Source organism: Branchiostoma belcheri, unplaced genomic scaffold (assembly GCF_001625305.1).
Source record: "Branchiostoma belcheri isolate BF01 breed outbred unplaced genomic scaffold, Haploidv18h27 scaffold2, whole genome shotgun sequence".
Classification (NCBI taxonomy): domain Eukaryota; kingdom Metazoa; phylum Chordata; class Leptocardii; order Amphioxiformes; family Branchiostomatidae; genus Branchiostoma; species Branchiostoma belcheri.
Window position 1 is genome coordinate 8,381,981 of NW_017803490.1, and position 20,006 is coordinate 8,401,986.

At 39.5% G+C, this 20,006-nt stretch overlaps 1 protein-coding gene across 1 annotated transcript in view; it reads right to left on the reverse strand.

The window, feature by feature from the left end:
• The window catches only part of LOC109468509 (lipoxygenase homology domain-containing protein 1-like), a 41,969-nt gene extending 21,963 nt beyond the window's left edge, over positions 1-20,006 (reverse strand). Inside the window, exons 1-26 of the mRNA XM_019766753.1 lie at positions 19,842-20,006; positions 18,855-19,022; positions 18,179-18,303; positions 17,581-17,748; positions 16,423-16,596; positions 15,329-15,503; positions 14,650-14,764; positions 14,097-14,180; positions 13,280-13,464; positions 12,721-12,865; positions 12,240-12,342; positions 11,692-11,812; positions 11,026-11,285; positions 10,139-10,274; positions 9,411-9,571; positions 8,878-8,964; positions 7,830-7,965; positions 7,259-7,410; positions 6,753-6,987; positions 5,923-6,116; positions 5,210-5,402; positions 2,967-3,127; positions 2,374-2,460; positions 1,596-1,982; positions 977-1,094; positions 107-261 (exon numbers count right to left, since the gene is read on the reverse strand). Of these exons, the coding sequence (XP_019622312.1) occupies positions 107-261; positions 977-1,094; positions 1,596-1,982; positions 2,374-2,460; positions 2,967-3,127; positions 5,210-5,402; positions 5,923-6,116; positions 6,753-6,987; positions 7,259-7,410; positions 7,830-7,965; positions 8,878-8,964; positions 9,411-9,571; positions 10,139-10,274; positions 11,026-11,285; positions 11,692-11,812; positions 12,240-12,342; positions 12,721-12,865; positions 13,280-13,464; positions 14,097-14,180; positions 14,650-14,764; positions 15,329-15,503; positions 16,423-16,596; positions 17,581-17,748; positions 18,179-18,303; positions 18,855-19,022; positions 19,842-19,983 (4,167 nt within the window). The 5' untranslated portion in view covers positions 19,984-20,006. The remainder of the gene's footprint in view (positions 1-106; positions 262-976; positions 1,095-1,595; positions 1,983-2,373; positions 2,461-2,966; positions 3,128-5,209; positions 5,403-5,922; positions 6,117-6,752; positions 6,988-7,258; positions 7,411-7,829; positions 7,966-8,877; positions 8,965-9,410; positions 9,572-10,138; positions 10,275-11,025; positions 11,286-11,691; positions 11,813-12,239; positions 12,343-12,720; positions 12,866-13,279; positions 13,465-14,096; positions 14,181-14,649; positions 14,765-15,328; positions 15,504-16,422; positions 16,597-17,580; positions 17,749-18,178; positions 18,304-18,854; positions 19,023-19,841) is intronic.

A 20,006-nucleotide genomic window follows, 5' to 3' on the forward strand; every position in this document is an offset into this window, starting at 1 on the left:
TTATCTCTGTACATGTATATGCCTCTCTGTTTTAATGTTAAGTAAGAATTTGGGTCTTTGATGCCTAAAATAAAGACTGAATAAAAATAAGTTTTTGCAAACTCACGTTTCCCCGTTCCCACTTGTTAGTGTTAGTTTCCGAGTCCTTGAGTTCTCGCTCTCCCGTGTCTCCGTTCTCTCCGTGCACAGACAGGAAAACATTCGCGTCTGTCCCAGCACCAAACTTGTCTCCTGTGTACACTCTCACAACATACTCGTTTTCTGAAAAAAAAGGCATTTTTATTAAATGGCAAGATGCACTGGAAAGGTATATAAGTGAGAACTTCATGTCACATGTGTCATTTAGCCTGTGTACACTTGAAGAAGCCACACAGGCGAAACCGGTCGTGTGACAGGTTGAATAAAAGTTCTAAACGGGAACTATGCAGATCCAGATGTCTTACTGAGGGACGACTGCGTGAGCGAGATGTCGGTTAGCTTGAGGAATGAATCCCCCCTACTACATACATTATCTTTATTTATTAAACATTACATATTGAAAAGTCAATGCAAGTTAGTCATTAAGGTAATAAGATACAGAACAAAACTCAAGCTACTGGATACATTTTAAAGACAGTCAGATATTTCAGGTAACATCCACTACTTTTCGTCAGTGACTACATTTTTTTCAGTCAGTGACATAGTTACTAAAAGTAGAGGATGCTGCCTGAAATATCTAGTGACCACTTTCAAAATCTATGCAGTTGCTTCAATAGCTGTTATCTTCTGTTCTATGCATCTAAAAGTACATTAAATTTTGTATGTATCAATATACAAAATCTGACTTAGAGTGGTACCATCATCTCTTGTAAGGATGCTTACTAGACAGTAACATATATATTATTATATAATGTATAATGTGTTGTGCAATGTATTGTCTGTCCTCTGCTCCATACATATTTTGTTGTTACAATGATCCTAATAAACTCAAACTTACCTTGCAGAATGTTGTCTTCCAGTGGTTTCCCTGCCTCATCTGTAGGGACCAACTCTCGCACGATCTTTTTGTCATCCTCGTCTTTTGCTAACCACCGATTCACCACAAACAGATACACCTGGAAGACAGAAGAAAAATGTCCAGACTATGCATGATGTACAAAATGACTAGTAATAAACTGGTGGAAGTCCAAACTATTAAGTACCTAACACCAGCAGAGAAAAGAACAAGAAATAGCCATGCCTTCAAGTACCAGAGTTATCAACCAAGGATTGAGGTGTTCAAGAATTCATTCTTTCCTAAGAACTATCGCAGAGTGGAACTCGCTGTCACCAAGTACAGTAGGGGCATTGTCACTAGATAGCTTTAAACAATGTCTAGAGTTAGAAGTTCAAGGGTTAGGTGTAACAAGTCGATCGGTGTAATGTAGCCAGCTGCTGCCGCACCGCGTGCCTGCGAATCTGGTGTGTTACGCCGAAAGGCAGTTATACGGGCTATAAAGATACAGAAGCTGGCATGTTACGCCAAAAGGCTGTTATACTGACTATACAGAATATAGAAGCTGGTGTGTTACGCCGAAAGGTGGTTATACCGGCTATACAGATACAGATATAGATACCTCTGCGTTGCTCTTCTTCCAGTCTTCCTCTTTCTCCGAGTCACTGCTCGAGCTACTGCTGTCCTTCTTTGACTTCTTTTTCTTCTTCTCCTTCTTCTTCGATGTCTTCTTCTTTTCATCCTCGGAAGAACTCTCAGAAGAAGAGCTGTCATCTTTCTTCGATTTCTTTTTGAGAGATTTCTTCTTCTTCTTGGACGATTTTTCTTCTTCGCTTTCTGACTCAGATTCGGAGAAGCTGGAATATTTCTTAGACTTTTTCTTGTGAGAAGGGGAGCGAGAGAGTTTTCTTCTGGAGGGCGAGGTGGATTGTTGTCGCTTCAGTCCCTTTTTCTTGCCTTTTCTTTTCTCCTTTAGTTCCTCTGCGGTCGGATATCTTTGTATGACAACCTGGTGAGAAACAAATCATAGTACTTGAAATTTGTTCAACGATGACATGATAAAATAATATTATGTTAACAGACATAAAAATATAACAAACAAATGCATAATGTTCACCTGGCCTAGTACAACAAACTATAGCTCTGCTTATTCTTAGTATACTTAATCTTGCTTATTTTAATAATTCAAATGCATTCATTTCATATGTATGGTGAGCAGGCTCTCCAATTCTGTTCTGCTACATAATGTAACCCAACACTACAGGGTCTCTCCTACAGCACCAGTTACTATGGTGACAGACGTCTGGTCCAGGTCATTGACTTTATTTGTTTGGAATGAAAGAAGGAGAAGAAGAAACAAAGCAAAAACAATGTGTTTTCCTTCCGTGAATGATGCCTACCTTGTTGAGGAACCAGCCTGCTCCAAAGCTGGTGCCGTCGTGACCGATCCTGATCTTAGTGATGGGTCCAACATCCTTCTGTTCAATCTGAAGAAAACAAGAAAAAACTATCAAAAACAGCAAGACAGGGGCACAGAATATCAAGGGAACACTGATCCCTATTGTTGTCAGATTGAGAACTGTCTGTTACCATAGTGTTGGAGGCTGTGATGACTGGTTTCCATAGTGACAGAGAATCCTGAGCTCCTATTGGACTAATTTTCATAGTGATAAAGAATCCTGAGCTCCTATTGGTAGTTCTAGGAATGGGAATGGTTCTCTTGAGTTAGAGGTGTACAAATGTACGGCCACAAGCTTTCACAGGGAGGAGGCCCAATCAGGCCCTGACAGTGAAAAAATGTTCATCCCATCCAGAATTTTATCTTCAAAGTTTGGGAAAAATTGCAGAGAGTATTGTCCACTTGTCAACTTACAACTACATGACTGTATTCTATGAGATTGTCTTGATGTCATGTTTTCTGAAATTAAAGAAAAGACATCAGCAATTATTATCTTATCCCTAAACTTCAGGAAACACTGCTGAGAGTTCTAACCTTGAACTTGTCCACTGCCTCCCGTTCGAAGTTATCTGTCCTGTTCCTGAGCTGAACTTCCTCAGTCTTCCCCTTAGTCCCATAGATTTGCAAGAAAACGTTGGCGTCTGTACCTGCACCGCGGATGTCTCCTGTGTAGATGTCAACTTCATACGGAATTCCTGAGAGGGTTGGCAAGGAGACAAAGAAAATGTGAATTATTTGTTTACAGAAAGGAAATTATGTGATCTCAGTCAGATCCTAGGGTGGCAAAAGACAGTATCGTATCCTTGCTAAATTCTTTGTGATAACTGCATATTATGCATAGATTTTAATTGTGTAATTGTCTTCGAATATGTCTTAATATTGTGTTCGCCTATGTTGTTTCATATGCACAATGAAGAGTGTCACAAATCATTGTTTTTAATGCTCTATGTACTATGTAATAAGGACGAAATTCGGGTATTCAGCCTTACTGAATAAAATTTGATTTGATCCAATGGATATTGCTTGGCCAATTTGATACTGTCTTTTGCCAACTTAGGATCTCTTTGGAGATTAGTAATTATACCGGTATGTAGAGTTAGCTTAAGACCCAACATTTAAATGATGATTGCTGCAAAATTTCTAAAATCTCAATCTAATTTGCTGGTTCTTTGAATTTTTTAAAAAATTGCTTAAGAAAACCATTGCAATGAGGAAATAAATTGTTGAGGCCTAAAGTAGACATAATTCATTAACTAGTCTGACTAACTAGTCTGCCTAGTCTGCTTTATCACAAATCACTACCAGGGCTCGAAATACTGGGTGCATGTGCACTTTAGTGCACCCAAATTTGGAGCTGTGCACCCAATTGTTTTCTGTGGGTGCACCAGTGCACCCAAATATTTTTGTAGGTTTACGTATATGTCAAGATGTTAAATTTAGAGTAGTACTTTAACATCTAAGTGTCAGAAAAATAGTAAAATCATTCTTGTAGTACTTTTCTTTAGAAACAAAACATAATCAGTTTTTGCTGACATTCTAATTATTTTATCTTATATGGTGCACCCACAGAAAATTTTGTGCACCCAATTTTTTAGGTAGGGTGCACCAGTGCACCTATTCCCAAAAATGAATTTCGAGCCCTGACTACTGACATCACAGAGTTCTAAACTCAGGTTTACCTGGTTCCACGCGTATTATGGAGATTGCTGGGAGGTACGTGTGAGGGGATGTCAGTGAACAGGGTGAAGAGAAGAATGTGCAGTGGTGTTAGTACAGACAGAAACAGTCCTCATGCAAAACGGACCTTTATTTTTTCCTCACAGAAACAGAAACTTGAGAGATTCGACAGTCAGACATTCAAACACAGGTACAAGACAGGGTTCTCACCAGGATTTTTTCACAGGGTAGGGGTCAGGTCAAGTCCCCAAAATATGACCGCAGCAGGGCTCTGATATTCTCCCCACAAAATTTTGTAACTCATAACCCCCTAAGACACTGTTTCTTGCTTATTGGGGGACAGTTGTTGTTTTCCCTTTGTCATAGCTTCATTCTTAAGTAACTGTTATATTTTCATTTTTTGAAAGATTTATGAAGCTTCTACCCCCCAAAAAACACCCCTATGCTCAAATAGCCTGGTGAGAACTATGCAAGGAGTAAGGCAAAAAGCTGCCTCACAGTTTAGGCAATGCAAGGGATTGTGGATAAGGTCAGAGGTTATGGCCATTCATAAGTAAATAAGCATTCCACATGCAAAATGTCTACACAAAGAATATTTCTTGCATGCAAGGAATGTTAATCTTTGAGTCTTTGACCTTAGACCCCAATGCACATGCACACTTGGAACTGTGAGGTCACTTATTGCACAAGGCATCATTCTCTTCAATGTTGATATTCATAAATATGATTATAATAGAAATATGAAAATCAGTTTAGCATTTAAGATAATATAATATAGAATTGAGAGTATGCAGAAAGAGAAAACAGGGTCTGGGCTAGCTTCAAGTTACTCATAGTTTAAAGTTACTTTAAATTTTATTGTACAATTATCATAATTATATAACTACTTGTAAAGTCAGTTTTAACATGCTGATTGGTCAATGCAGATCACATGACCAATCAACAGGACAAAAGTGACCTTTAACCTGTTTAACAAGTCTGAACTTATGGACCAATCAAAAGTGAGGTCAGTTTTAACATGCTGATTGGTCAATGCCGATCATGTGACAATCAACATGACAAAATTGACCTCCTGAACTCCTGATGACCTCTGAACTTACGGACATCCCCTTTTATGACCTCCGTTGGGAACAGTTCGACCTCTGTCTTTTCATCGCCCTCGTCGGAAGCGAGCCAGCGGTGGCACGAGAAAACGTAGCGCTCTCCGTGGGACGGAACATCGATGTCTACCTTGTCGAGGAACCAGCCTGACCCCGGGCCGGAGTCATCATGGCCGATACGGATCTTCTCAATCTGGAACAGACCAAACAAAACAGCATTTAGAATTTCTCATTTTGCACACAAATCTTAAAGACAGACCTCAAAAACAAAAATGGAAAATATAAGAACTGCAAAGAAACTCTGAGAACTAAGATGTGGGGCTACTGGCAGGAAAAAAAACAAACTTTTCATTTTTAAATAATTATTCAAGACGGTATTCTTCTAGCCAGTACTTTGTTTGTTTGAGCTCTTTGTTTATTTGTTTATTTATTCATTTGAGCCTACCATCTTGAACAAGTCAGTTCTATCCCTCTCAAACTTGTCACTTGTCTTTTCTGACTGGTACATTTTGAGTTTGTTTGTTTGTTTGTTTGTTTGTTTGTTTGTTTGTTTGTTTGAGCCTACCTTTCCAATGTCTGCTGCCTCCAGTTTAAACAGATCAGTCCTGTCCCTCTCAAACTTGTTACTGGTGTTGTCAGACAGGTACACTTAAAGTTTGTTTGTTTGTCTGCTTTTTGCTTGTTTGTTTGTTGCTTGTTTTTTTTGTACCTACCTTTCCAATATCTGCTGCCTCCAGTTTAAACAGATCTGTCCTGTCCCTCTCAAACTTGTTACTGGTGTTGTCAGACTGGTACAGTTTGAGCAGTCCCGTGTCTCCCTTCGCCCCAAATATCTTCAGGAAGACGTCAGCATCAGTTCCTGCGTTCCTCTCGTCACCGGTCTTGACTGAGACGTGGTAGGACGTGGCTGGAAGGCAGAAATCACAGCAACGTTTAATTCAGCACCAAGGACAGACTAGTAACATCCAGTGGTTATGTCTTTACTCACATAACTGGTAATATTATATAACAGACATGTGCAGAAATCTCAGCAGTGGTTATTTCAGTACCAGGGACAGACAAGTAACATCTCAAAACTGATAAATATACAATAGAATGTGTAAATTTTTACAGTAAATCTTTGCCACTTACTCTAAAATTTACCCTTGCCTGTCGCTTCAACATATTTTGCTCGTTGCACAGTAAGACAAACACTGAAAATCATGTTACTGCAAAGTTTTTTGAAAGCACTAGAAACATTGTGGCAAAGTATTAAACCAAGTGTTAAAACTATGACTGTTTCTTGATTACAGTTACTATCTTTGGGTTCCATTGGAAACACTACAAGTTACAATGGAAGACAAAACACATGTATGTTGTATGATCACTTTGTGGAGAACTCTCAAATCCAAAAGACAAAAAAGATTCAAAATACTCTTACTAGACTATCGTAACACCATACTCTACCACAACAAGTTGGCTTAAAATTTTGCATTCTAGCCCGTATTTGACCCTACTCCACCACAACATGGCACAGAACGTGCTAAAAAAATGTATTATTCACTTGCGAGTAGCTGAGGTGTTCCCTCTGGCAGAAGGTCTCGAACAATCAGTCCATCATCCTCCCCTTTATCCAACCAGCGGTCGCACGCGAAGGTCATCTCGGATTTCATCTTACCATGTTCCCTGACGACCACTTTGTCCAGGAACCACCCCGATCCCGAGCCTGTCCCATCATGCCCTATTCTGACCTTGGTCACGTTTTTCAAGGTCACAGCCTCGACTTGGAACTCATCGACCTAGGATTGCAAATGTAGCCAAAGTTAGAAAAAATTGTTGCCTTTCTGCACAAAAGGGACATTTATTTCAAATTATAACTCTGATATCAAAACATAAAAATTGTTTCTTTGTTAATATGTCAACCTAAGATATGCAAATATGGTCAAACTTTAAAACATTCAGTAAAATTTTATGCATCTGTGACAAATGATTCTATTGGTTGACACTTTCTTCCTATCCAATCACAGCAATACATAGCAGTAAGTCGACCAATCAACTGTTTTGTCTCACCTTCCCCCTCTCAAACTTGTCCATGTTGCTGGACTTGAGCAGAGGCCTGTTTCCCGTATCGCCCAGCTCACCAAACAGGCAGACGAACACGTCCGCATTCGTGCCGGCATTCCGCTTCTTCCCAGTGTGCACCTCAACATCGTACATCACAACTAGTGAAATGAAAACACAAGTAAAGATGTTAGTTTCTATCAGGAATGTTTAGGAGTTGGAAGTTACATGTTAAGGATAAACTTTTGTTCCAACCTAGTGCTTTCGACCTGTCACTTTAGTCTTTCTCAGTAGACTGACCCAGTGAGGCTTGTCACCCAGTGTTGACGTCACACTTCAGAGAAGCCATGTGACAAGCCTCACTGGGTCAGTCTACTGAGGGAGACCAGAGTGACTGGTCGAAAGCTCTAGGTGAGAACATTTTCCTTCTGTGTTGGGACAAAAGTTTAAACATGTTAGTTTCTGGTATTCATTCTTAATAAATATAATTTTCAAACGTACATTGTACAGCCACTGACACAAACAATGAATTTTACAGTTTATCTAAGAAAACTAAAAGCATGACAAGTCTTAGACTAACCTGGCAGAGGTTTCTTGATGAGTTTTCCTTCAGCTGGCATCTCTCTGACAATCTGTCCATCATCTTCCCCCTTATCCAGCCAGCGGCCACATCTGTACAGGTATATCTCACCTGTGTCTACTCTCTCCATCTCTACCTAAAACATACATACAACATACCAGCTCAGAAAAGAACAAGGAATAGTCATGCCTTCATGTCCCAGAGTTATCAACGAAGGATTGAGGTGTTGGGAAACTAATTCTTTCCTAGAACTATCGCAGATTGGAACTTGCTGTCACCAAGTACAGTAGAGGCATTGTCAACATTGTCCAAATACTCCAGGTTAACAACTATAACATGTATTTCCACATCTCTACCTACATGTAAAACAAGGTGTTAACATACATGAATAGATCAGTAACAATCTATATTGTCAACTGGACAAGTGTTGTGTCCTTGTTAATGTCACTTTATACTACTTTCCCCACTTCACCCAGGTGTAAAATGGGTACCTAAGTTCGGTTGGGGAGGTAAAATGCAGTGGAAGGAGAGGGATGGGCTCCACCTTCTAATACCATGCCCTAGACACAGTGGATCAACAACCCACTGCCCCTACAGTCTATAAAAGTAACTGTTGTTAAGTGAAGGCATTCAGCACCAAGGACAGAGATTGTCATGTTTTCTAACTATATTTACAACTATGTGACTGTGTACTATTGATTGTTCTTTGTGTAGCTTCAAAACATCTGTGTCCATAATATCACCAGGGTCCATAATATTGCCACCTTGAGAAATAGTGTGCTTAAAGATATTTTTACTGCAACATACTTTTGGTATGCACTCCTTCACACCTCAAATGTACATACCTAGGGTATGTTGCAGTAAAAATATCTTTAAGCACACTATTTCTCAAGGTGGCGATATTATGGACCGTGGTGATATTATGGACACGGATGTTATATAGGTCCCTCTTTATTCTGTTTGGGAATGCAAGAAGTGTGGAATATACGTGTACCATACCCAAGACACAGCTTACTAACTGGTAGTATCTGTAGTGATAATTCCTTACCTTGTCCAGATGCCATCCTGCAAAGGACCCAGAGTCGTCGTGACCAATCCTGATCTTGTATGGCTTCCCTACATCCTTTATTTCAACCTATAAGTTAAAACAAACATTCAGACTACTATTGTTGGTAACTTTCTCTATCAAATACCCTTCTTGTTAATATAATTTCTACCTTAAGTTTTCTAATTATCTTATCTATATATGAACAGGAGATAAAAGCACTATTCAACAAAAGTATCCAAGACTTCCTTGTGACATCTTTAGATCAAAGACAATTTTATTCCATTCAAAAACAACCTTAAAGACTTAGATGTGGAAGATTACCGAAAGTAATATCTGAAAAATCATTAGACACATTTTTTGCATGGAAAACTTGTTCACGTGGAAAACTTTAAAAGATTTAGAAATATAAGATTGTATGTCAAGATGTGAGCCAGTGTGTTATGCCACTGGACAGCTATATTGGTTACTAGTATAAAATCCAGAACTGATACAGAAAAATGTATGACAATGTCTAATTTGAAATTTTAGTTCACCTTGAAGTTGTCTTCCTGTCCTGCCTCGAAGTTGTCCGTCTTGTTTCCGATGGAGATGTCGTCTGATTTGCCCTTGTCTCCGTATAACACGAAGTAAACGTTAGCGTCTGTACCCGCACTGCGCTTGTCTGTCGTCCATACCGTCATGTTCCATGCTACCTCTGTGGGGGGAAACAACAACTGGTTACTTCTTCTGTAAATGCCATGCAACATACAAACCACTGAGTACCTGATACCAGCCCAGAAAAGACCAGGAAACAGTCATGAATTGAGGTGTTCAAACAGTCATGAATTGAGGTGTTCAAAAGCTCGTATTTTCCAGGAACTATCATAGAGTGGAACTATAGAACTCATTGCCACCAAGCACAGTTGGGGCATCACTAGAAAGCTTTCAACAACTTCACTGTAGTTAAATGTGTACAACCTACTTCCCCTATGGCCTCAAAAAGTAACTGTTGTTACGTGAAGGCATTTGGAACCAAGGACAGAGACAGCTACAAGACTACATTTTCTAGATAGATTTGAAATTAAAGAAGACAAACTTTTAGTTTTGGTCTGTCTCATGAAGGTGGTTTCCCTCAGTTGGGAGGTTTAAGGCAGTGGAAAGACAGGAATGGGCTTCACCTTCCAATACAGTGTCCTAGATACAGTGGACTAAGAACTAACCACTACAGAAAAATGCTACAGGACTAGACTTTTAGATAGATATGGAATAAAAGAACACAAACTTTTAGTTTTAGTCTGTCTCATGGAGATGGTTTCTCTGAGTTCCCTCTCGATAAGCCCGTCTCCCTCGTCTAGAGCCAGCCAGTTCTGACACAGGAACGTCTGCTCATAGCCGGTGGAGGGGCAGTGTACCTGGACCTGGGAATAAAACAACACAACTTTGAGTTCAAATTGTTGTAACATGTTGTTGAACTGGTATCATGGACATGCCATGGGAAAGACATTTGTGAATAAGGTTCAAATTTTACTTAGTAACCAGTGGAGGGACAGTGCACTTGAACATGAGAATAAAACACCACTAGACACTAATCCAACTATGACTTGTAACACACAATATAATTTAATCTAACACGACAGGGTGTCTGTTAAAGAAGATTCAATCTTAGAGACTACATTTTAGAGAATAGCTTTAAATTTTTATTGTTACCACTGATATATATTCTGTACATAATTTGTTACAGCCCAGTTACCCGGGTACCGGTGCAATAGCTCAACTGGTAGAGTGCTCGCTTTGTAACCGGGAGGTCGTGAGTTCAAACCCCGGCCGGGTCATACCAAAGACTTTAAAAAATGGTACACACTTCTTTCTCTGCTTAGCACTCAGCACATATGAGAAAGAGTGTGGGAAGGTCAAACACACAGCACTACCAGCGGACTAGCCCCCTGCTGTAGTGCATTGCACAATTGTGTGTCGCCCAAGGGCTACGAAATGGAGATGGGCACCACCCTACGCTCAGGTAAGAGCACGGGAGACCTTCTTCTTCTTCTTCCAGTTACCATGGTGACAGATGTCTGGTGCTGGTCATTGACCATATATGTTTGGAAGGGAAGAAGAAACAGAGCAAACATGATGTTTTCCTTCTATGAGGGTGAACATAATGAAGCTTACCTTTTCACAGTACCAGCCAGGTCCAGTACCAGAGTTGTCGTGCCCAATGACGATCTTGGACAGAGGACTGAGAATGGATCCCGTCTCAACATCCAGTACGTCTGTCTTCCCTCGCTGGAACTTCCCATCCAGGTAGATTTTACCGCTGGTCTCTTCTCCGTCAACCCCCCACATCTCTATAAACACGCGGGCACTTGTTCCAGCGTTTCTCACGTCTCCAGTCTCCACTCGGACTTGGTACGGGTAACCTGTAGGGTGATGGAAAGGTCAGACAACTACTGTGGTTTACTGTGGAACAACTCTCCTTTAGCTGCCCACCCGTGGGTGACAGCTTTTTTCTTAAGTGCCATGCTGGTCCATTCTCTGGTATCATCCTCCCATCACAAAAAATATGGCCACAATCACAAGATGGTCCTTTTGCAGAGCTGGTTACAAGTACTACTCAACCCTACTATCTTTGCGTAACTCAAGACATGATTTTCACCATTTGATATATACAATGTACATGTAACTCTACAGAGGTTTAAAATGAACTGTTACAGATCTAACAGTTCTCTTAGTGTCATGCTGGTCCATTGTGCTGACTCAGGTGATTTTCACCATTTGATATACAACTGTATAGACTGAGGTTTTGGATATATTTAAAAAAACTATTCTCATACTGACCTCCCCTCTGTCCGGTTAAGAGCAAGTCTCGCTGAATTTGTCCGTCGTCCTCGTCTGTAGCAAACCATCGGTTACAGGGGAACTCGTAAACTCGGCTTAGCTGAACATCATCTACTATCACCTGCAAACGTTGGTGAAGGTTAGACATCCAGGTAATAAGATATGCCAAAAAGCAGTTACTCAAGCAACTGGATATGATTTTGGAAATGGTCAGACGTTTCAGGTACAATGTAGCATCCACTACCTTTCGTGGTGGATGCAGATTAAGTAATGACAAAAGTTAGTGGATGCTACCTGAAACATCTGTTTCCAAATCATATCCAATTGCTAGCACTTGTTGTGTGCATAACTGCAAATTATAAAGCGTGATAACTATACATTTAGATTTTGTATAATACTAACTGTGACACAGTACTACATGTACATACCTACTGAAATGCTTTATTATGTAACTAACAAGTCTCTTTATATTCAGTGACTTACCAACCTGATGGAACTATTCAAATCAATCCTACCAATAAAGAATGTTGGTCCAACATTACACTTACCTTGTCCAAGAACCATCCAGGGCTGGTACCTTTGTTGTCGTGTCCGATCCTGATCTTCCTCATCGGACCCAGGTTGGGACACTCGATCATAAATGTGTCGTCCCTGAAAAAACAAAAAAGAAAAAATTCTCAGTCACATCTAGATCTGCCATGTACAATCCTAAAATGGCAAGAAAAAGGAAATTTAAACTAGAAAAGTAACATTTGCAAAGCAAATGCATACTATTAACCTTTGCATATGGTCTGCTCTGTTAATTCTTACTCAAACACATTCAACATATATATGGTGACAGGAGTCTAAATCCCTCCTACTTTAAAATTGCAACATGATGTAACTAACACCAGTTACCATGGTGACAGACGTCTGGTACAGGTCAATGACCTTCTTTGTTTGGAGCAGAAAAAAAAAGAGGAAGAAGAAGAAACAGAGTTTTCATTCTGTTAACTTAAAGGTAAACATTAAGAATTTCATGACACTAACCTCCCCTTTTCGAAGTTGTTTTTGGAGTTGTCTAGCCTCCGTTCTCCTGAGTCTCCGGCCTCCCCAAACAGCGTGATGAACACGTTAGCGTCTGTCCCCGCACCGCGCTTGTTCCCAGTGTACGTGCTGATCTTGTACTTACTCACTGCACAACACAAACTTTTCATAAGCAAAGTATTCTAAAGTAATTTCTTATATCTTGTCCTCTTGGTCTGTCTTTAAGGAAGCTAAAATAAAGGCAAGATGCAACCACTTAACAGTTACTGTACTGTATCCATCTATAGTGTTGTAATACAAAAATTAAAACAGTTGTATGTTAAATGGTTGCGTCTTATCTATATTTTTATACTTACTAAGGTATAAATCAATCATTGTACCTAAGAGATTTCTTTCTTAAAACCAAGTCTAGTTCTATACCACAGCTGTAACTCTTATTGATGTTTTTATGATGTATTTGCACTGTACCTGGGCATTTTCTACGTCAAACTTCGTGTAGTTATTAGATTTGTACAGAAAAAACACAGCACAACATTCATGATTACAAGAAAGTTCTACTGACTTCTCCTGACAGCTGTAGGGTCCTTACTCCCCAGCAGGTCCCGCGCGATCCTCCCGTCTCCCTCGTCCTTCGCCAGCCACTGTCCGCAGGGGAAGTAAAACTTACACGCAGGGTTCTTAACATCCGTCACCACCACACGGTCTAAAAACCAGCCTGGAGCTGTTCCTGTGTTGTCATGCTGGATTCTGTGGGGAGAGAAATTCACAGTTAGGCTTAAAAAAACTTACAGGCCATTTTTTAAACATCTGTCACCACCACACAGTCTAAAAACCAGCCTGGAGCTGTCCCTGTGTTGTCATGTTGGATTCTGTGGACAGAGAAATTCATAGGTCTGTATCTAGGTATCAGTATAGCTGGTATAACTGGCCTTTGGCATAGCACACCAGCTTCACAGGCACACGGTATGGCAGCAGCTTGCTATATGACACCGAAGGACCTAAAGTAGTTACTGTAAGATGTTGCATTCCCACAAAAAAGGCACTTAACACAACTTTCCTCACTCCACCCAGGTGTAAAATGGGTAACCTGACTTCAGTTGGGGAGGTAAAAGGCAGTGGAAGGAGAGAGAAGGGCTCTACCTTCCTATACTGTGCCCTAGACACAGTGGATCAACAACCCACTGTCCCTACGGCCTCAAAAAGTGACTGTTGTTAAGTGAAGGCATTCAGCACCAAGGACAGAGACGACACTACTACTAGCTACTAGCTGAGAAAAAAGCTATATCAACTGAAACATGGATGGAACAACTGTTACAATTCAGAAGTAAATTACAATCAGCCAAATACAATTTTGATGAGTAAAGGTTTGCAAACCTTACCTGAGTTTCTGTAGTGATCCAACGTTCTTGGCCTTGATGATGAAGATGTCACTTCTTCCTCTCTCAAACGTCTTTGACTTGTGTCTGTATTGAAAGAAATTTCATAACATTTTTTAACAGTCACTTACATGTAATATTTCCCATATGTATTTTTAGTAAACAATGACTATCTGTCCATTCATGTTTATGCATGATATGTGTTTCTTAGAAAATATGATTTATAACAATGGATTGTTTATTTTGCTTTGATTTTAAACAGTTGTCTTCTGTGGTTATGGCTTAATGCTACGTTAAGTCTTACCAAGTAAAGCTTTTTAACAATGTACTGTAAATCATACATCATTTCAGCTGATAATGGCTGCTACTGTATGTTTTTGTAGAATTTGTATTGAAATAAACCATTTGTATATTCATATATAAATCTTTCTGCATCATTTACTATATTGTGACATCTCTACAAACACTACATACTGTTTGGTTTCCCCTTAATATCACTTTATGGCTTGTGAAAATAAAAGGCCTTCACTAATTATAATTACTACCCCCACTTTACCTGTTTCTGAGAGGTAACCTTGCTGTGGTCCCTTTTTTACCATATAAGGTTATGAAGACGTTTGCATCTGTTCCTCCTCCTCTGCAGTCTCCTGTTACCGTCACAACTTCATATTCTGGAAAATAAATTAAAAAATTAAAATTAGATAACACTACAGGATTGTTTTACCTAGGGCCACTGTGAAAACCTCCTTGCCCCAAAACTATTGTATCCAAAACTGTGCTTGGATCAGGAACAGTTCTGGATAATTCACCGTGCCAGATATCCTAACCTATTCAAGCATAGAACTAAATAGGCACAGTTCTGGTTACAATAGAGACTATCCAGAACCGTGCCTGATTCTAACCCTAACCCATTCAGGCATAGCAGTAGTACTGTACGATAGTAGTAGTAGTAGTAGTAGTACTAGTAGTAAGCCTTTATTTAATCTCAATAAACTTGTTCGGTCAAACACACAACCGCTTTTTAACAAGGTCAAGGGTGAGGGCGGGGTCACGGATTAGAACTAGATAGTTCAGGATACAATAAGTACATTGTTGTACTATCCAGAGTCCTATCTAATTCTTACACTAACCCAGATAGGAACAGGACACAATAATACTAATACTGTGATTAGATGAACTCTAGATGAGAGAAGATTAGATGAGAGAAGAAAAACAAATATTTCACCAAGACATACCTGTCCTTGCGTACTTGGTCCCTCCCTTAGCGTAGAGAATCCTGCTGATCTGACAGTCACTCTCGAACAGTGACAGCCAATCGTTACAGGGGAACACCCAGCTCCGCTTGTTCACTGTGTTTGTGATGGTTACTGACTCTAACAACCAGCTCTGTTTCCTCTCTAAACCATCGTGCTGTGGGCAGGATAAAACATGGGTTTAGAACAGGATAAAACACGGGTTTAGAACAGTCATTACAGGGGAACACCCAGCTCCGCTTGTTCACTGTGTTTGTGATCGTTACTGACTCCAACAACCAGCTCTGTTTCCTCTCTAAACCATCGTGCTGTGGACAGGATAAAACATGGGTTTAGAACAGTCATTACAGGGGAACACCCAGCTCCGCTTGTTCACTGTGTTTGTGATGGTTACTGACTCCAACAACCAGCTCTGTTTCCTCTCTAAACCATCGTGCTGTGGGCAGGATAAAACATGGGTTTAGATAAAACATGGGTTTAGAACAGGATAAAACACGGGTTTAGAACAGTCATTACAGGGGAACACCCAGCTCTGCTTGTTCACTGTGTTTGTGATGGTTACTGACTCCAACAACCAACTCTGTTTCCTCTCTAAACCATCGTGCTGCGGATAAAACATGGGTTTAGATACAAAATCCAAGATTTAAAACCTTTGTCTGTAACTAAAAAACTTTTCTAATATTTTTCTAATATTTTTAATAAAGTTTCTTAATATTTCTTGTGTTGGAACAAAGCTTGAACTCTATAATTTACAGTACTATGGATTCTACCAACACAGATGAGCTTTTGTTCAATCATTTCATTCATGTCATACCAACCCGAGAAAACACACGAGTTGAGAAAATTTGGTACCCCTAAACAAAAAATTGCAATTACAACATCAATTCCAATATCTGAATTTGGTATTCCAATTTTCAAAACACAAAAAAATGATAAATGTCTGAATCATTCTACACAAAATTTTGAAGCCCGGGTGATAACCATTAGTTATCACACGGGCTGGAACACCCATATCAAAAGTTATCATGGCCTAAGTATGACATACAGTCATGTAATGTAAAATATAACATCCGTACCTCTACAGTGATGGTCTCTATGTCTCCTATATCAGCTGCCCTGAGTTTGAAGGTGTGTTTTGTCCCCCTCTCAAACTTGAAGTGGGACGTCTTACTGTCCTTAACTGACCCTGACTTCTTGTACAGCCTTTTCTTGGGCACCTTTCCTTTGGTGCCCTTCATCTTAAGAAATACCTGCAGGTGGGAATAAGGAATACAATTAAATGTCATTGTTTGATGCAATTTTTATCTTAAATACCATCATCATAGTCCATGTCATCCTGGCGGATGATCAGTTCACTTAGTGAAAGACCATAATGATACAAAAATATAACATTGATTTTGAGATAATATCTGACAATGATAGTATGATTCAATCAACCTAGTACATATTTGATCCAAAAATACATCCTTTTCCAGTTATTGAACACTGTACTGTCAAAAGATCTTTCTTCAAGCTTAAGATTTCTCTCACAAGAAACATATACTTTTGAGAAGTGACTATACAATGTCATGCAATTATATGATATCACAATACAAGAATTGTATTTGGTTTTTACTGCTTTCAAAAAGTATATTTCCTGTAATTGTAATGCTGGATTAAACAAATTTTAAAGGAAAACTTAATTGCAGACCGTACCCTTGCATCTGTGCCTGCATTTTTCCTGTCTGCTGTCCTCACCACAATCTTGTACAACATGTCATTTTTTCAATGTTCAAGAAACACATACAAGTAGTTGCTTTTTGCTGTTTTACAACAGTAGATTTTCCTGAAATTGCTATGCAGAATTAAAAAAAAAAAAACTTGCAGACCGTACCCTTGCATCTGTCCCTGCATTTTTCCTGTCTGCTGTTCTGACCGTGATTTTGTAGCTCAAGAAAAACATTCTTTCCTAATGCAAGATATTACAGTATTGCCTTTTACTTGCTACATCTGAAATTGTGAATAATTATGCTGGATTAAACAAAAGGAAAACTTCATACCCTTGCATCTGTGCCAGCATTTTTCCTGTCAGCTGTCCTGACCACAATTTTGTACAACATGCCGCTTTTTCAAGGTTCAAAAACACGTACATGTCTACTGTTGTAAAACATTAAAAAGCAACTACTACATGTAGCTTTTTCAACAGTAGATTTTTCTTAAATTGTAATGCTGGATCAAACACAATAAAAACTTACCCTTGCATCTGTGCCTGCATTTTTCCTGTCAGCTGTCCTGACCACGATTTTGTACAACATGCCACTCTCCCTGCGGGTGTGTTTGCGCTTGCCAGTGGCTGAACCAGGCCGCTTGCTAGCAGCCGAGGCAGGTCGCGACCCCGGCCCGTACATTGCACGTTTTCTGGCCTGGGAAGCAAAAGAAAGAAACTGTTTTTTAATCTACAAATTGACATATCTTCCATGTTGTGTTCAACTTCATTTCACTCTCTGGAAGCTTTGATCAATCACATTAAACGTCGATGAAGGTTAGACATCCAGGTAATAAGATAGGCCAAAAAGCAGTTACTAGTACTCAAGCAACTGGATATGATTTTGGAAACAGTCAAGTAACTTGTATCCAAGTGACCATTTCCAAAATCATATCCAGTTGCTTGAGTAACTGCTTTTTGGCAATCACATTAACATTAATTCATGGTTACCGTAGTATCAATTGGTGCATTTTCACTGTATGTTTTGCATTTGTTACCCTAACACATTACATGCTTTCTGTCAACTACTCACAAATCTATGTGAATAAAAAAAAAGCAAAACAAAATGTAGAAAACTTGAGACTCACCACAGCAGAAGGAGGTCGAGGGTCGTAGCCAAACTTCCTGGCGAAGTAGTCTGACAGGTGAGGGTCACTCATGGGGTCATATGAGGGGAAGGAGTGGGGGTTGTCTACTCTGTCTATGGCACGGGCTGGGGGGGGGGAGAAAAACAACATGTTACACATCCGTGAATTATAGTTTCATCAGGTCGGTACGTCACTGAGTAAAGAGACTCTTTTTACACAACCAGGACGTTTATTCAGCCGACGTTTCATTGGCCATCTGTCATCTATAGCAGTGACACCTGTATTGTTTAATGAAAATCAGTCACAATTTCACTTCTTTCTAATCAAAATAAACTGTCCTAATTAATATTATGCCATACAGCCACTTTTAAAGCCACTTTTTAATTCCAACAGAGTGTAAGATAGCTTTTGTATCCAAGTGATGGCATTTCAGCACCATGAAATTACAATAGATACAACATTTCAAAACTCAGTTCTTCATAGAATGATGATGATGAAACAATACACCGATAACTTCTTAGTGCATAGTTATCAGCATCAATTAGAGTCAACTTGGATGTGTAGAGTTATACGCATTATAATATAATTATTATACCTTTTACCCAACCCTCTAAAAATAGATATTGATAAAATAAAACAAGTAATGTACTAGATATTGGACTTATTCTAAACTTACGAGCAAAGGGTGCGTATTTGCTATAGTGTGACTCGAGCGGTCGGTTGTGCAGTTTGACGTCGAAAGTTTTCCGTCGCGCGCGGTGCACGATGGCACTGGTCGTACGGAACTGAGGTCGGGGGTCAACATACGGGTCAACCCACTTGTCTGGTCTCGGTCTGATGGGGGCTGGAAGAAAAAGACAAAATTAATTTTAAATTTTAGTGTTTTCAGATCTGTAGGTTTCTTGAGGGAAATGAAACAAAATGAAACAGCAAAAAAAAAAACAACCTTCAGAACTCCTTTCTCAATTGATCAGTTAATCAATCAATCAATTGACCAACTAATCACTCACTCACTCAATCACTCAATCAGTTAATCAATCAATAAAACTGTAAAATCAGACAACAGAACGCAGCATACAATGATGGGAACTTGTCAAGTCAATGGTATGTATACTGTATGATATATGTTTGGAAGACTTGACATAGCTGTAACATCGATACCATTCAGGCTTTTCGTGTGTCTGCAATGTTTAATATAGTTCATGTATATAAATAAGAAAAGGAATTATCATGAATTTCAAAGTTTATCTGTGTTGCTAGTTACATGTTGAATGTTAAAACTTCTGATTCAACACAAGCTTCACTGGGTCAGTCTACTGAGAAAGACCAGAAGAACTGGTCGAAAGCTCTAGGTGACAAAAATTTCCTTGCATTGGAACAAAATTTATTAAGATCAGAAAAATAATAAAATCATACTTATACTAATTGTACCAGTTGAGAAAAATTTCCTTGCGTTGGATCAAAAGCTTTAACCTTCAAAACGAGTGCAATTGAAATTAAAGTCAAACTTCTATGAGCTAAGACCCTACCAGATCTGGACCTTGACATAGTTGTAATATCAATACCATTCAGGCTACCATTTTTGTGTGTTTGCAATTGTTTGTACATGTACCTGAAAAACAAAAGGAATTTTAAAGTCAAACTTCCATGTGTCAAACCCTACCAGATCTGGGCCGTGCTACAGCATAGGGGGGTCGTGGGTCAAGGGTCGTGACCGGCTGGGTCACGGCGGGGGGTTCCGCTGCCCACCGCATGCTGTTCCGCACCCCTGGCGACGAGTTCATGTACTGCAGCTGCGTCGGCATGGCAACAAGATTCTATTTATTTA